At 33.2% G+C, this 13,394-nt stretch overlaps 1 protein-coding gene across 1 annotated transcript in view; it reads left to right on the top strand.

Moving 5' to 3' along the window:
* Positions 1 to 2,234: 2,234 nt before the first annotated feature.
* Positions 2,235 to 13,394, top strand: part of Smp_143750 (putative metazoan probable membrane protein) — a gene marked incomplete at its 5' end in the record, with an annotated part of 29,619 nt that continues 18,459 nt past the window's right edge. Inside the window, 3 exons of the mRNA XM_018790123.1 lie at positions 2,235 to 2,382; positions 3,568 to 3,616; positions 10,282 to 10,591. Coding sequence (XP_018655497.1) covers positions 2,235 to 2,382; positions 3,568 to 3,616; positions 10,282 to 10,591 — 507 coding nt within the window. The remainder of the gene's footprint in view (positions 2,383 to 3,567; positions 3,617 to 10,281; positions 10,592 to 13,394) is intronic.

Raw genomic sequence — 13,394 nt, 5'->3', positions numbered from 1 at the left:
TTCATGCATGTAAGGATTTTAAACTATTAAAAACTATCAACTCGTGAATGCAAACAATGCACTTACACTGTAGGAAATCTTACCGTATAAATATGCCAAATATTTTTTATTTATTTAAAGAATCGTAATAATGACGCTAATAAGAGTAGCCGTTGAAAATAAATGGCAGTGGCTTCTTGTTGTATTCCATTTGTTATCTTAATTAAACAAACTCAGTAGCTCACACTACAAAGTCCAACTTTTCTTAACACACACAAAATCCTATGTCACTTAACATCACTCTTGACCTAAGTACGCTTTTATGTATCTATAATTATTCATGAATAATATACTTGTGACGAGCATATCGGACACTTGGTATGTTTTAGATGAAATATTACGATTTTTCGCACTTTACATCACGAATAGACTTTAGTTAAACAAACATTAAAAACTAGGAAGCACGGAACATTTGTTTTTTCCTTGTATGTAACTCCTCATCAATGTGCATCCACAACCTTTCCGCTGATCAGATCCCATGATGATGGACTCAGGCATAAATTTAATCCATCCAACTTGACTTGCCTTCACTCTTACTATCATCACTCATCGTATGGGACAACTTTGCATGAATTATTGAATCCTATGCTTGAATGTCTCTACATGATTTCACAAACCAGAACAAAATTTCTATTTATGTTTAAAATTAGTATTGTAGTAAATGTATGCAAAGATACGAACCCACTTTTATGTCTTAGAGATGAACTTTGTGGTTACTTTTTTTAGAAAAAGTGTAAACATTCAATTACTTGTTGTTAATAGAACTACAAAAATAATTTATGTAATTTAATGATTTATTCAGTGTGGAAATGTACATTGCTGGTCTATTCATCCTTTGTGCACAAAGAAGTTAGAACATCACTATGTATTTATTGTTGTTATCTTTTCTTCTCATGTTTACTTTGTACTATAACGTAACTAATCGATTTCTACATGGATGTTTGTTTTAGTTGTTGAATTAACTATAACTTAAAGAAAATAATCACGTTTCGAAATAATAATGTGCTGTGTTGTAGTAAATCGATCAATTGTGTATTATGGTTTTTTGTTAAAAAAAGAAAACGAAAACCACTGTGCTATTAAAGTCGTTCAAGTGTTTGGAAATTACTTGACGAAAGGATTTTTTTAAACAGACGTTTATAACTGAACATTCTTTTTTGTATACTTTTACGGCTAAACTCTGGTAAAATAGAATTCTTTCAGTGTCTGCTTGTAGTCAATAGTAAGTATTCGCTGAAGTGGGGCGGAAAATACTGCAGTGTAGTCAGATGAATACATGATGCGATCATTCAGATTATTGGCTGTTTTTTTGATAATAATAATGAACATGTGATATATTTATGGTGGAATTTTATTGACTAAATAATATAGTGACTCGAAGGTATCAGCGCCAAGGTTGGACTTAACAGTTATTACATAAATTGACCATTGGGTCGAAAGCTAATAATAAATATAGTATTGTTATATCCCAATGAGTAGAAAATCATATTTCTGACGTTTCTTGACTTGGATTAAGTGGCTTACATTAAGTCACGAAACGTCAGAAATACGATTTTCTACTCATTGGAATATATATATATATATAACTTTTATTTTAAAGCGTTCAACTGATAGTTGTAACAATTCCAGATAAGTTATTTGTTTTAATCTACAAACCCTGGTATTCTTTCGAAATCCATGTATTGGTGTTTAATTAAACGATACCGGGGCACCCGAGCCGATACAAGTTGTTTTCTCAAGGGGCCACTCCTCGAGCCTTCGACCTAGAGGTCTAATCCACAAAAAGATGGAGCAACTTAAGGAGATGCAATCCCATGATAGCCGATGAACAACAATTGGTTTATACGCCATTTTTTCCTTCAGGATTCTGAGGCCCATGTGCACCATTGGTTTGGAATCAGGGGTTTCCAACTTCCTCAGGTGAACCCTCCATATTCACCGACTCGGTTAAAGCGCCGGACATTTGCTTTTCGTCGTCTTAATTTCATAAACAGCACCCGATTGGTTTCATATCGTACTTGATACTAATATCTCTTACCATAGTGAAACGATTTAAAGAACTGTAGATTGTTTTCATAATTATTCGCATTCATGTTATTATGGTGATGGACTCAGACGTAAATTTAATCCATCTAACTTGACTTGCCTTCACTGTTGCTATTATCACTCATCGTATGTGTATTTTATCTGCACCGATGTGTAGGTCTTCTGAGTTTGCGAAACGAGCAGGTCTTGATGGTGTCGCGTATATATTGGCTATGCGTTTTCGTGTTTTCCAGTTATTTGCACTCACTCCAATTTTCGTTATTTGCTTACCATTATTCTTTACATCTCAAGAGTCAGGTAAATCAATCGGTTTTTAGATGATAAATGTTTCATGCAGACCAAAATTCTAAGCGTTTTTATTCCATATATATATATATATATATATATATATATATATATATATATATATAAACGTCGAATAAAACTAACATCATGACAAAGAATCAGTCTTCTACTTAAAGTTTGGTTATACCTCACTCACTCATCTGTGTTAATTCGTAAACTATATAGCGACTGCTAAACCTTGGTGACTTTTTCTTTATGTTTTTATCTCACTAATTTTTCTTTTCTTTTCGAGACGTACCTTCTGTGCTTAATCCTTCCTATTACCACTGGCACTGTTACTACTTTTACTATTCTCGAATTCGGCCTGACAACTTCATCTCTCTGTATTAATAGGGTATGGGGACCTAAACCGATATACTATACCTACATGTTCTACGTTGTGACTGACTGGAGTGCTTGAAACTATGTTGGAACCAGTTTTCTTTTGTAATTCTCTCTTTCAAAACAATTAGTGGAAAATACATAAAACGAATGTATCCATATTCCTTGTCGAATGTTGTTATAACGAAAGAAGGTCATCGACTCATTAAAAAATGAAGATATTTCAGCGAAGAAACTCTTTTTTACGGCATCATTATTTTGAAGCTGTACAATCGTATTAATAGATAATTTTTTACATGTAGTAGTCCATAGTTAAATTGACAAATTTTACAAAATTATCAAAGATAGTCAAACTTATACAAGTGGAAGTCAGTGAAAATTAATTGGTGTTACATAATGTATTCAAGATTATCAAGAATTCCAAGTATCGAATAAAAAAAAGTTGTATCATGTAGCAAAGTAATCAAAAATCATCAAGAACTTACGTTATGTAATAGTTTTGGAAGTAATAAAAGGTAATAATCTATGATATAAAAAATAAAAATAATTGTCTACTAAATAAAAAAAGAGAAGGTAATAGGTTTCTTCATTGAAATATTATAATGAAGTTGCAAAACTCACCTATCAAAGTGTATCCCTACACCAGATCTCACCAATAATTTTTTGTAGAAAAGCATGAACTGCAAAGAAAGTACAGTCATTCTTCGTCAAGCTGTCCTAATATATATATATATATATATATATATATTCAACTATATACATGTATATTTATGCTTTATATAAGTTTCCATCAATTTTTAAAAATTACTTTTACAGATAATGAATTTCGACGAATCACAATAGCTAATCTTGGAATAACAGATATGTAAGCAAATTTTACTGATTATTTACTCTCTAGTTTGTTCATTAGCAAGTGTGGTTGTAGGTGAATGGCGAAAATTGGAATGGTCCTTATAATGAATATTCAGTTTTTTTAGTTCATCCGACATTGTTTTTTATAGAGACCTCCGTTACTTCTTTGATCATAGTTCCAGTAAGATTATACATAATGTTGTCAGTTAATATCGTGGTACAAGTGAATATTTGTTTTTGTTATATGATTTATGTGACGTGATCACATATCATGATGCTCAGAGTAACATTTAAATAAGTTTTTAACTGTCTGTTTCACTATAATATCATTTCGAAAGCGATTTCCATCACAAACTACTGTCAGCAGAAGCTGGTAAAATACAGAGTCTTTTGGTAGCAAGATGTTTCGAATGCGTTTCTCTCCCTCCAATAGCAAGTTGTTGCTTCAGGACTGATCTGCATCAACACCTGAACTAAGGATAGAGAGTGAAGTAATCGAACATATCGACAACTTCACTTATCTTGGAAGTCTGATCAACCTTAATGGGTTGGTGTCTGGCGAAGGTGAGATATACGTCTACCAATTAAGGGACTAGTATACTGCGCAGCAGTTCGCTCTATTCTACTTTACGGCTGCGAAACGTGGCTATTAAGATTGCAATACAATGAAATTGAATACTAGTCTACACTTTTCATAGGTATCTGTCATAAAAACACAAAGACATTTTACTTTCTTCTAAAGGTTGTTTACTGCTAATTTATTAAAAAGAACTGTAACTCTGTGATTTATCTCTATTCTCTTAACTTTAATATCATCACACATTCACAATAGCTAGTTTATTTTCAGTGAATATGCTAACACTTCCACATAATAATTGTTTCTGGTCACTCAATACTCATACTTACTCACTTTTTTATTTAGTTACCATAAGTTTAATCAAAATCTATTTTGTCTTCCAGTTCGACTACTTAAAATTTGTATCTTCTCTTAATTGATAAATTGGTAAATGTCTACTTCCAATGGCATGATCCCCTGGGGTGTATTCACTTTTTTCAATCAACCATTCTAAGTCATCGTACCATCGGAAATGTTACTATTTCGATATTCTCCAACATGAATTCGTATTACTAGGAAATTCGTCCATGCAAATGAAATTAAGTGTATCTTACTTACTTACGCCTGTTACTCCCAATGTAGCATAGGCCGTCGACCAGCATTCTCCAACCCACTCTGTCCTACACATTCCTTTCTAGTTCTATCCAACTTTTGTTCATTCTTCTCATGTCTGTCTCTATTTCTTGGCGTAATGTGTTCTTTGGTCTTCCTTTTCTCCTTTGACCTTCAGGATTCCATGTGAAGGCTTGCCTTGTGACGCAGTTGGGTGATTTCCTTAATGTGTGTCTTATCCACTTCCAGCACTTCTTCCTGATTTCTTCCTCTGTTGGAATCTGGTTTGTTGTCTCCCACAGTAGGTTGTTGCTGATAGTGTCTGACCAACGGATCCGAAGTATCTTGCGTAGACAACTGTTGATAAACACTTGTATCTTCTGGATGCTGGTTTTCGTAGTTCTCCAGGTTTCGACCCCATACAGTAGAACTGTCTTGACATTTGTATTGAAAATCCTGTCTTCGGTATTGATTAACAGATGTTTTGAGTTCCAGATGTTCTTCAGTTGTAAATATGCTGCTCTTGCTTTGCCGACCCGCGTCTTCTTATCTTCATCAGATCCACCATGTTCATCAATGATGCTGCCCAGATATGTAAAAGTTTTCACATCATCCAGAGCTTCTCCGTCAAGTGTAATTCGATTGATGCATGCTGTATTGTATCGGAGAGTCTTGCTTTTCCCTTTGTTTATATTGAGACATACTGCTGCTGAGGCTGCTTCTACACTGGTCATCTTCTCGTGCATTTGTTGTTGTGTGTGTGATAGAAGAGCCAGATCATCTGCGAAGTGTAAATCGTCCAGCTTCATCCTAGCTATCCATTGTATCCCGTGCTTCCCTCCAGATGTTGACGCCTTCATGATCCATTCGATCACCAGGAGAAAGAGAAAGGGTGAGAGTAAGCAACCTTGCCTGACACCGGTCTTTACCTCGAACGAGTCAGTGAGCTGTCCTCCATGAACAATTTTTCAGTTTAATCCATCATGGGAATTCCGTATAAATTAAGTGTATCAGTACCAATTTTATCTACAATAAAAGCCTTTTATGAAAACTACTAATAAATAATAACTGCCAAATTATCTTGGTTAACTTTCTCCTCCAATTACTGTTAATAAAAAGTGGGACTGTGTCTGAGATATTGTGTTCTCTTCTGTGAATTGAATGGTTTGATTATGAACCTTCCAGTTGTTAATCCTCCTCCTTATTAGCTGATAAATTTGATCTATTTAGATATATCTGTTGCTTTATGCTTGGTTTAGTGTGTCAAACTTCTAAAAATTATCGGTTGTCTATGTTTCTTTTGTCTAACCTTTCGATTTTTCCCCCGTTCAAACTCACACCCATAGTCATCAACATTCATTGATATAAGCGAAGCTATATCCTTGGTGTTTATCAGATAATTGATGCTTAATTAGGCATAAATGGAGAGGTTTACCGTTTTGTCATTTGAATTCTGGCTTTATGTAAGTGATACCTGATGATGTGACTCACCTGTTTGCCAAGCACAGATTCGTGCATTGCTTTCGTCCACTTTCTTATGTGTTAAAGGTAGTGCTGCTACATGGCTGCCCAAACCAATGTAGGTTGAGCTGGTCTCAAATCTGCGACCTAGTTTTTGAAAATCAGACGCTTTATTCACTAACCCATTGCTCCACTAAATCGTAACTACAGATCTACAAACCTGGTCATTTTATTTGTGTATTAGTTATAATATAAAGAAATCTTTTCTGAATTTCATGTCTATTTATTATGTTTTAAGTTTTTTACACCGTTGCACCTTCCTATGTGTCACGTGTTAACAATCCATAAACTCTTTCAATTTCCTCCCTGTTTTCTCATTGATCGTTTTTGATTGATTTTCATTCTTTAAATGCTTCTTATTGAATTTCTATGAACTCAAACCATAGTTATTTTTTTCTTTGTTATGTAAGTTAAAACAAGTTAGTATTAGAAATGAAGAATATTGCTTTACACTTAACTGTAAATATAAGTATCATAAAAGAGATTACTTATAGATTAATGAGTACAAAATATTGATTATGGACCTGTTCAGAACAATAATAATAATGATAATGATAACATTTCAGTAACTGTTATGTTAGTAACCATCCAAGTAATATTGACACAACAAATACGTTTCAACATATTTAATAATTTCGAAAAAGATGTATAACACTTTAAAATGAAGTATATGTAAATAAGCCCCATTTTAATACATGTGTTAGAGAAAACGAAAAAAAAAGATGATCAGGGGGGGGGCAGAAATGGAATGGTGAGAATTGATTAGCTTGTATTCGTAAAATATTTCATCATTACTAGTTGATTAAGGTGAAAGTATTCAAATTATGTTTTTTTTGATAGTTGTTACCGATTCGAGTACTTTACTCAGATTTCACTGTTTAAACAACATCTTGAATGTATTTAGCGACTAAGAAATAATACAAACCTTGTTATACAAACGAACTGGATAAGAGATAAAAGAATTAATTTTGGCAGATTAAAGATATAGTGACAAAATGTATTCAATGTTTGATGTGATAGTTTTCAAAACGTACTATGGTAGCTGACCAATCCAATGTGGTGTTCATTGGAATCATGGAGTGATCTAAATTAGACCGCCATTGATAACCTGGTAGTATAGGAAAACCGTTTTTTTTCTAGTATGGGACCCTGCAGTTCGGATCCACGATACCACATGTGGAGATCGGAAACCTTTTAGTCTCTTGTATGAACGCTTAACCTATAGACCTTTGAACCAGCATCTTACGGTGTTAATGTCTAACCTTAATCAATATGATTTCCAAAAAGGGTGACAGTAACCCAATATGTAACATAATTGTATGTCATTTAGTTAATAGTGGCTACACGGTGAACGAAAACAAGCATTTAAAACTTCTCACTGTATTTCATCACATCTTTTTAATACTCATCAAACACATTTTATGTTCTAGTGAAGCTTTGTATTATTGGTGTGACACTCCTGTATTATATATTAACAGTTAATTTAACTAAATAACATGATTCAATTTTTCAGTATTATATAACTAATAATGATCATGTGTAATCTGAATCCAGCCTTATGGTACTTTACCATGAGAATAACAATCCTCATTAGCTTTGTCGATTGGCGACATTGTAATAGAAACAGAATCTCGAGATTACTAAATCACAGTTAGTCTCTCTTTTCTTTTCAATAATATTTTGAAACTGATTGGTATTACGATTGTTTAATGTAGTACATTAAACTTCAAATGACTACCGAAATAACCTAAAAACGTTTTTGCTTTTTATCGAATGAGTGTTTGTTTAGTGCCATTTTTTTATTTGAACAAGTTGGTTTTCTCAAGAATCACTAGAAGAATTGGACAATAGTTTACGCATAAAATTACCAGTACAAAAACACCCATTTATTATTTTATTGTTACTTTTGAGTTTTCTATGCTACATGGCTTAATTGAGTTGTTTTGATCGTCATTCTGGACATTACCAGAGCCTACATGAGGCATCGATCTTAAATGTTAATCTCTGTTTGTTCAGTAACATTCATTTGGTGTTTCACATGTAGTCACACAACATAGTCCTAACTAAGGATGAGTAGCGACTGAACATTATGTAAGAACTCGGGTTTCCTTTCATTAACAATCATATAGATTCAGTCTAAGCCAAGATTTAGATGAACTACTTAACAACGATCTGTTAGTTGACTACTTTTCGAACAAAATAAATGCTTTGTTTCATACTAATTATATTTCCCGTATATCCAGGGGTTTTTTCAAAAACGGTTGTCAGATTCATGAGATGTTTGCGTTGTCGTATTTAGCAAAAATAAATTCTTCCCCTCTTAAGATCTGAAATCGTCAAATAATAAGACCACAAAACAATCATCTAAAGAAATCAGAAATGATCATTTTGATAATCCACTTCAAAATACCATAACCTTTGGTATACATTAATTAATAAAAACGTTTAACAACACTCACTGTTGACTTTTTGAAAGTCAATTTACGCTACACAAATCAATTAAATCGATTTCCAACCTGTTATATCGTGTGAGTGCGTTCTTGCCCAGTTGATATATATGACGTTATAAGACCGCCGATTAGAGAGCAGTGGATTTATCGATCGGGTTAGTGTACACAAAAGCTGTATGAGCAGTCTTGAGTACTTATCAGTCCTGCTGTAGTGAACAGAAAACTCGTTGGGGACAATCGAATGTATCTAAGCAAAGATTACAGACTATCTCAGTAAATTCTGATAACCAAACAATGAACAGTCAATTTGCAAATTAACAACCAATTGTTTCAATCTTCACTGTTTCTTCTCTAATTCCATTGCTCATGCATTTTCCTACCGATTGCGCTTCGTTTCAGTTCTTTCCTCATCGGTCTTCTGCCAAAATACATTCTACGTCTGACCATACCATATACTACTTATATGGATATAAGTAAACCACACCACACTGCTATCTGCCTAACCCAGTCAGTTAAGTCCAGAACACCAATAACAGCCTCTGCAATATGAACCATTATTCTCAAACATACTGGGTTTATATACCAATCAAACTGACCACAGCGTACCATAAAATAGAAAATAACATTTGTACAAGATTTAGCCAAATGTGGCTGTGAATAGGGAGAACAGTAATTAATGGACTATGGATAACTCAAGAATGGTAAATCGTATAATAATAGTCTATAGGTCAAAATAAAGCTTATAATAAGAGGAACACGAATATGAATAGTTTAGTTACTTAACAATTATACGATAGGAAATATACATATCATATTGGTCCATAAATAGTTCTTAAAGTTACCATTCATAAATCTCCACGGGTTACAACAATACTATTTTTTTCATTATACAAAAAAATTATATGTATAGTACTAGTCCAGAAATAGATTTCAACCATTACCGTTCATTATTCTCATCGGTATATGACGCAACCGTTTATCAAGACACAACCCGAAATGAAGGTGGTCTTAAGATGTTTATCCGAAAACCTTTTAATTTCAGTAATGATATATTTTTTTGCACAGACGATGTTCACATAAATCCCTGTCATAAAAAAGCGTACACACAACACCACGAATTTCCATTTATCTTTATTTACTTAAATGTTTATTTCATGCTAACAGCAATAAAAACGTGTTATAGTAGACGGGGAGGTGAATTATGTAAAATCCTATGTCAATCAATAGAATATTTAAAACGATAATGATAAATGTGAACAATTTAATGAGAATATTCAGGTTATCAGAAAGTCATAGATTATTTATAAAAAATAATTAATATACCCTATTTTTGGTAAGTAGTATCTGACAGAAAATTTATATATTTCTGCAAAGACACAACATTAATTAATATATAGCATCACAGAACTTCTATACAGCTAAATAATGTAGCCACTAAGTCCTTATTGTATTCTTTTACTCACTCTAAAATTAAATCAATGTTTTAATTATTTAGTATCCATTTAACTTTTTTTTCAATTTTTCCCTTTATTTTATTAGTTCAAGAGGATGGATATTATACACCATTATTATCACATGTATAATATTATATTTGATGATGACTGGATTATGCTTTACCGAAGCATATACCTGGCCAAGAAAATTGAGAATATGTAATAGTTGGAAAACATTACCTTTAAATAATGATTATAACAATAATAGTGGCAGTAGTAATAAATACCAAAAACCGGATTCATCGTTGACTAACGGAGATAGAGAACAAATTAATCAAGGGGAACAAAAAACTATAAAATTCTCTGACAGTGATGACGATGATGTTGATGATTGTGAATGTGATCGTATTAATGAGGTAGGTAAGCATAATAATTTGTAAATGTGAAATTTGATTTTTAAGGTACATTTTTTCCTGAAATTAATTTTATTGAGTTGATTATTTACTAAGTACTACTTCTTCTACTGTAGTGAACGAAAGCTCATGTACAGTAAACCAATTTATCATTTTGTGCATAATCACGCAGCGCCCTTTTAAAATATGGAGATCACTCATCACTTGCATATTTTCTTCGTGTTTTCTTTTACTTACTCTATCGTTCTTCGAATTATGTTGTTATTCCGAGTACTCACTGTTTTCTCTACTCTTTATTTCATTTTCTGCTAGTAAGCATTCTGATCCATGCTACATACTACTTATATCTGTTCATATAAGTAACCACACCATACTATTACTACCAAAAATAGTAGTATTTGTGTTCACAGAATCCATTGTTTATATTATTATATTACAGCTGTTAAGATCTAAACTTGGTCCGATAAACCATATCTTTCTCATCTTGTGACCACTGATTTGTTCACTCAACCAGAGCATTTAAATATTCTTGTAATTTTGTCTTATTGACCGTACGGTGTTTGGATCTCCATACTTTTAAGTGATCCTCAAGCAACAGAGCAGATAATTTTGAAACTTTTGGCAGGTCGTTTATATAATGTAAAAGAAATTAAAATAAACAATCTGGTCAAGTGAATTCGATTATAGCTAGTTGGTTCTTTCTCTTGTATGTTATTGGTCTATTATTCTAGGTAGCGACACATTGTCATTGGTAAAAGACTTGTTTCAAATAACGTTCATCATGTATGTATGGTGTGAAGTTAATTTTTCACATTTAAAAGCCAATGAATGATCTAATCAGCTGACTATCTTCAATTGTACGTGAAATACGCCAGTTGTATATACCCCTTTTTTGGAACAAAGAAATGGTATATGCATGTCTAAATTATCACATTTAAGTGCTTTCATCCGTTTGATTATTAAAAATACGAATTTCTGTGGGGACGTATGAACAATGAATAAACATAATATAGAAGAAAGATTATATTACTATATATATATATATATATATATATATATATATATACTGCAATTAATGATAGAAAAGACTATGTATTTGCAAATGTAAGTTATGTATTATTAATAAGCTGTTAGAATAATCTTAATTCCACCGAGTACGTTAGATTCGTAATATCGAATGCGTTGAGGAAGGACTTGGGTTCTGCAGAGAAACGTGTCTATCCAAGCCGGTTCGTAAAGAAAAGTATGGAAGATAGTCGGAACAAAGAATTCCCAAATTTTATTTCAAAAAATATCGTTATGTGCATCTGTATTTTAAAAGTGAACAAATTTTCGATGGACCTAAAAATCGGATGTCAACAAATAATAACAGAAGGCTTTATGCGGCAATGCTGCGATTAACATTCACTAGCAGGAATTGAATTTTCGTATACATTGAAGATAATCTCTGTCATCTAATCACTTCTATAAGCATCTCCTTGTTTACCTACGTTTGTGAAATAAAGTACATAGACCTTAGCTAGTCCTTGCTTTCAACTCGGGGATGAAGACATACTAATGTTATTCTCCATAGATGAGTGGAAAGCGGTAACGAGTTCTATCCTCGAACGTTTAGTCAATTCAAACCACTCCACTGATTCACTGGTTGGTTTTAAGATTGTCTTTAAAATGCATTCAAATGTATTCAACTCTTTAAAACTGCAGATGTGCTTGTCATCCATGGCATGAAGTCTAAACTGTGTGTACAAAAGATTTACGTCTTATCGTCGTCTTTACCGTTTCCTTTAAATATCATTATTTTTTTATTTTCATTTCATTGATTCCTCATTTTGGAAATTTCGCTCTTTAGTTATTTGTTATATCCCCATAATCTTATCCATGATTGTTTCTTATGTTACTTTATTTAATCCAATCCCACTAAAACCTTTAATTAGTGTGACGAAATTATCTCGCTTCATTCACATTATAGGCCATTGTTAAGTTATTAATTTTATTCAACTTTTTATTTGCACACAATATTTTTTTACGATTTACGCTATATCATCTAGTATTATAGTCTTTCTAATTTTCACCATTTTTATTTATTGTTCATCTATCCTCAAGGAATTAGTATCTAAATCTGATATATATATATATATATCTTGAGCAGACAATTGTTTAGAAATACTTGTACTATTTTGACAATGGTTGTTGTAGTTCTCCAAGTTTCATCTCCGTACAGTAGAACCGTCTTGACGTTCGTATTTAAGATATTTAAGCGGAAAGAGGAAGTTTAGTGTTGAAAGTCGAGGTGGGAGGAATAATAGGAATTGAAGAGGGAGATTGATTATGAATACAGTGATCTTGAGTGCTGTTATAGGTATGAGGGCAGTTATCACTTCCCGGTTGCCCACACCGTGGAAGGGTTCTTCTAGAGGTACCTGAAAAGGAAATTGGGTTAGAAGTGGTCTTAATGACCTGAGAGCGTGACCGCAGTGCCCAAGGGACAACTGCTTGAGGTCGGTCACACACGACCTTTTTGTGGGTAGTTTTTGTGTTAGCTCCGTTCTTTAAAGGACCTTACCGCCGGAGACGGAAATACGTGGGATAAGGCGAGGTGTGCATTTTTAGGGTCGACCTTTTCTAAACCCACCCCTCCTTGTGGGAAGGCAGCATCGCTTTTATGCTAGTTGTCTGAATGAAACACCTTACTGCTATCACACCTCTGTACAGTCAGCAGTATGACTTCGCCTTCGGACCTTGGGTTTGCTGCTTTTAATCTCACCGCTCTTCAAACGACCTGCCTGGCATGGTCAGTCAGTCAGTC

Source organism: Schistosoma mansoni, chromosome W (assembly GCF_000237925.1).
Source record: "Schistosoma mansoni strain Puerto Rico chromosome W, complete genome".
NCBI classification, from domain to species: domain Eukaryota; kingdom Metazoa; phylum Platyhelminthes; class Trematoda; order Strigeidida; family Schistosomatidae; genus Schistosoma; species Schistosoma mansoni.
This window is presented reverse-complemented; position numbering and strand designations above follow the sequence as displayed.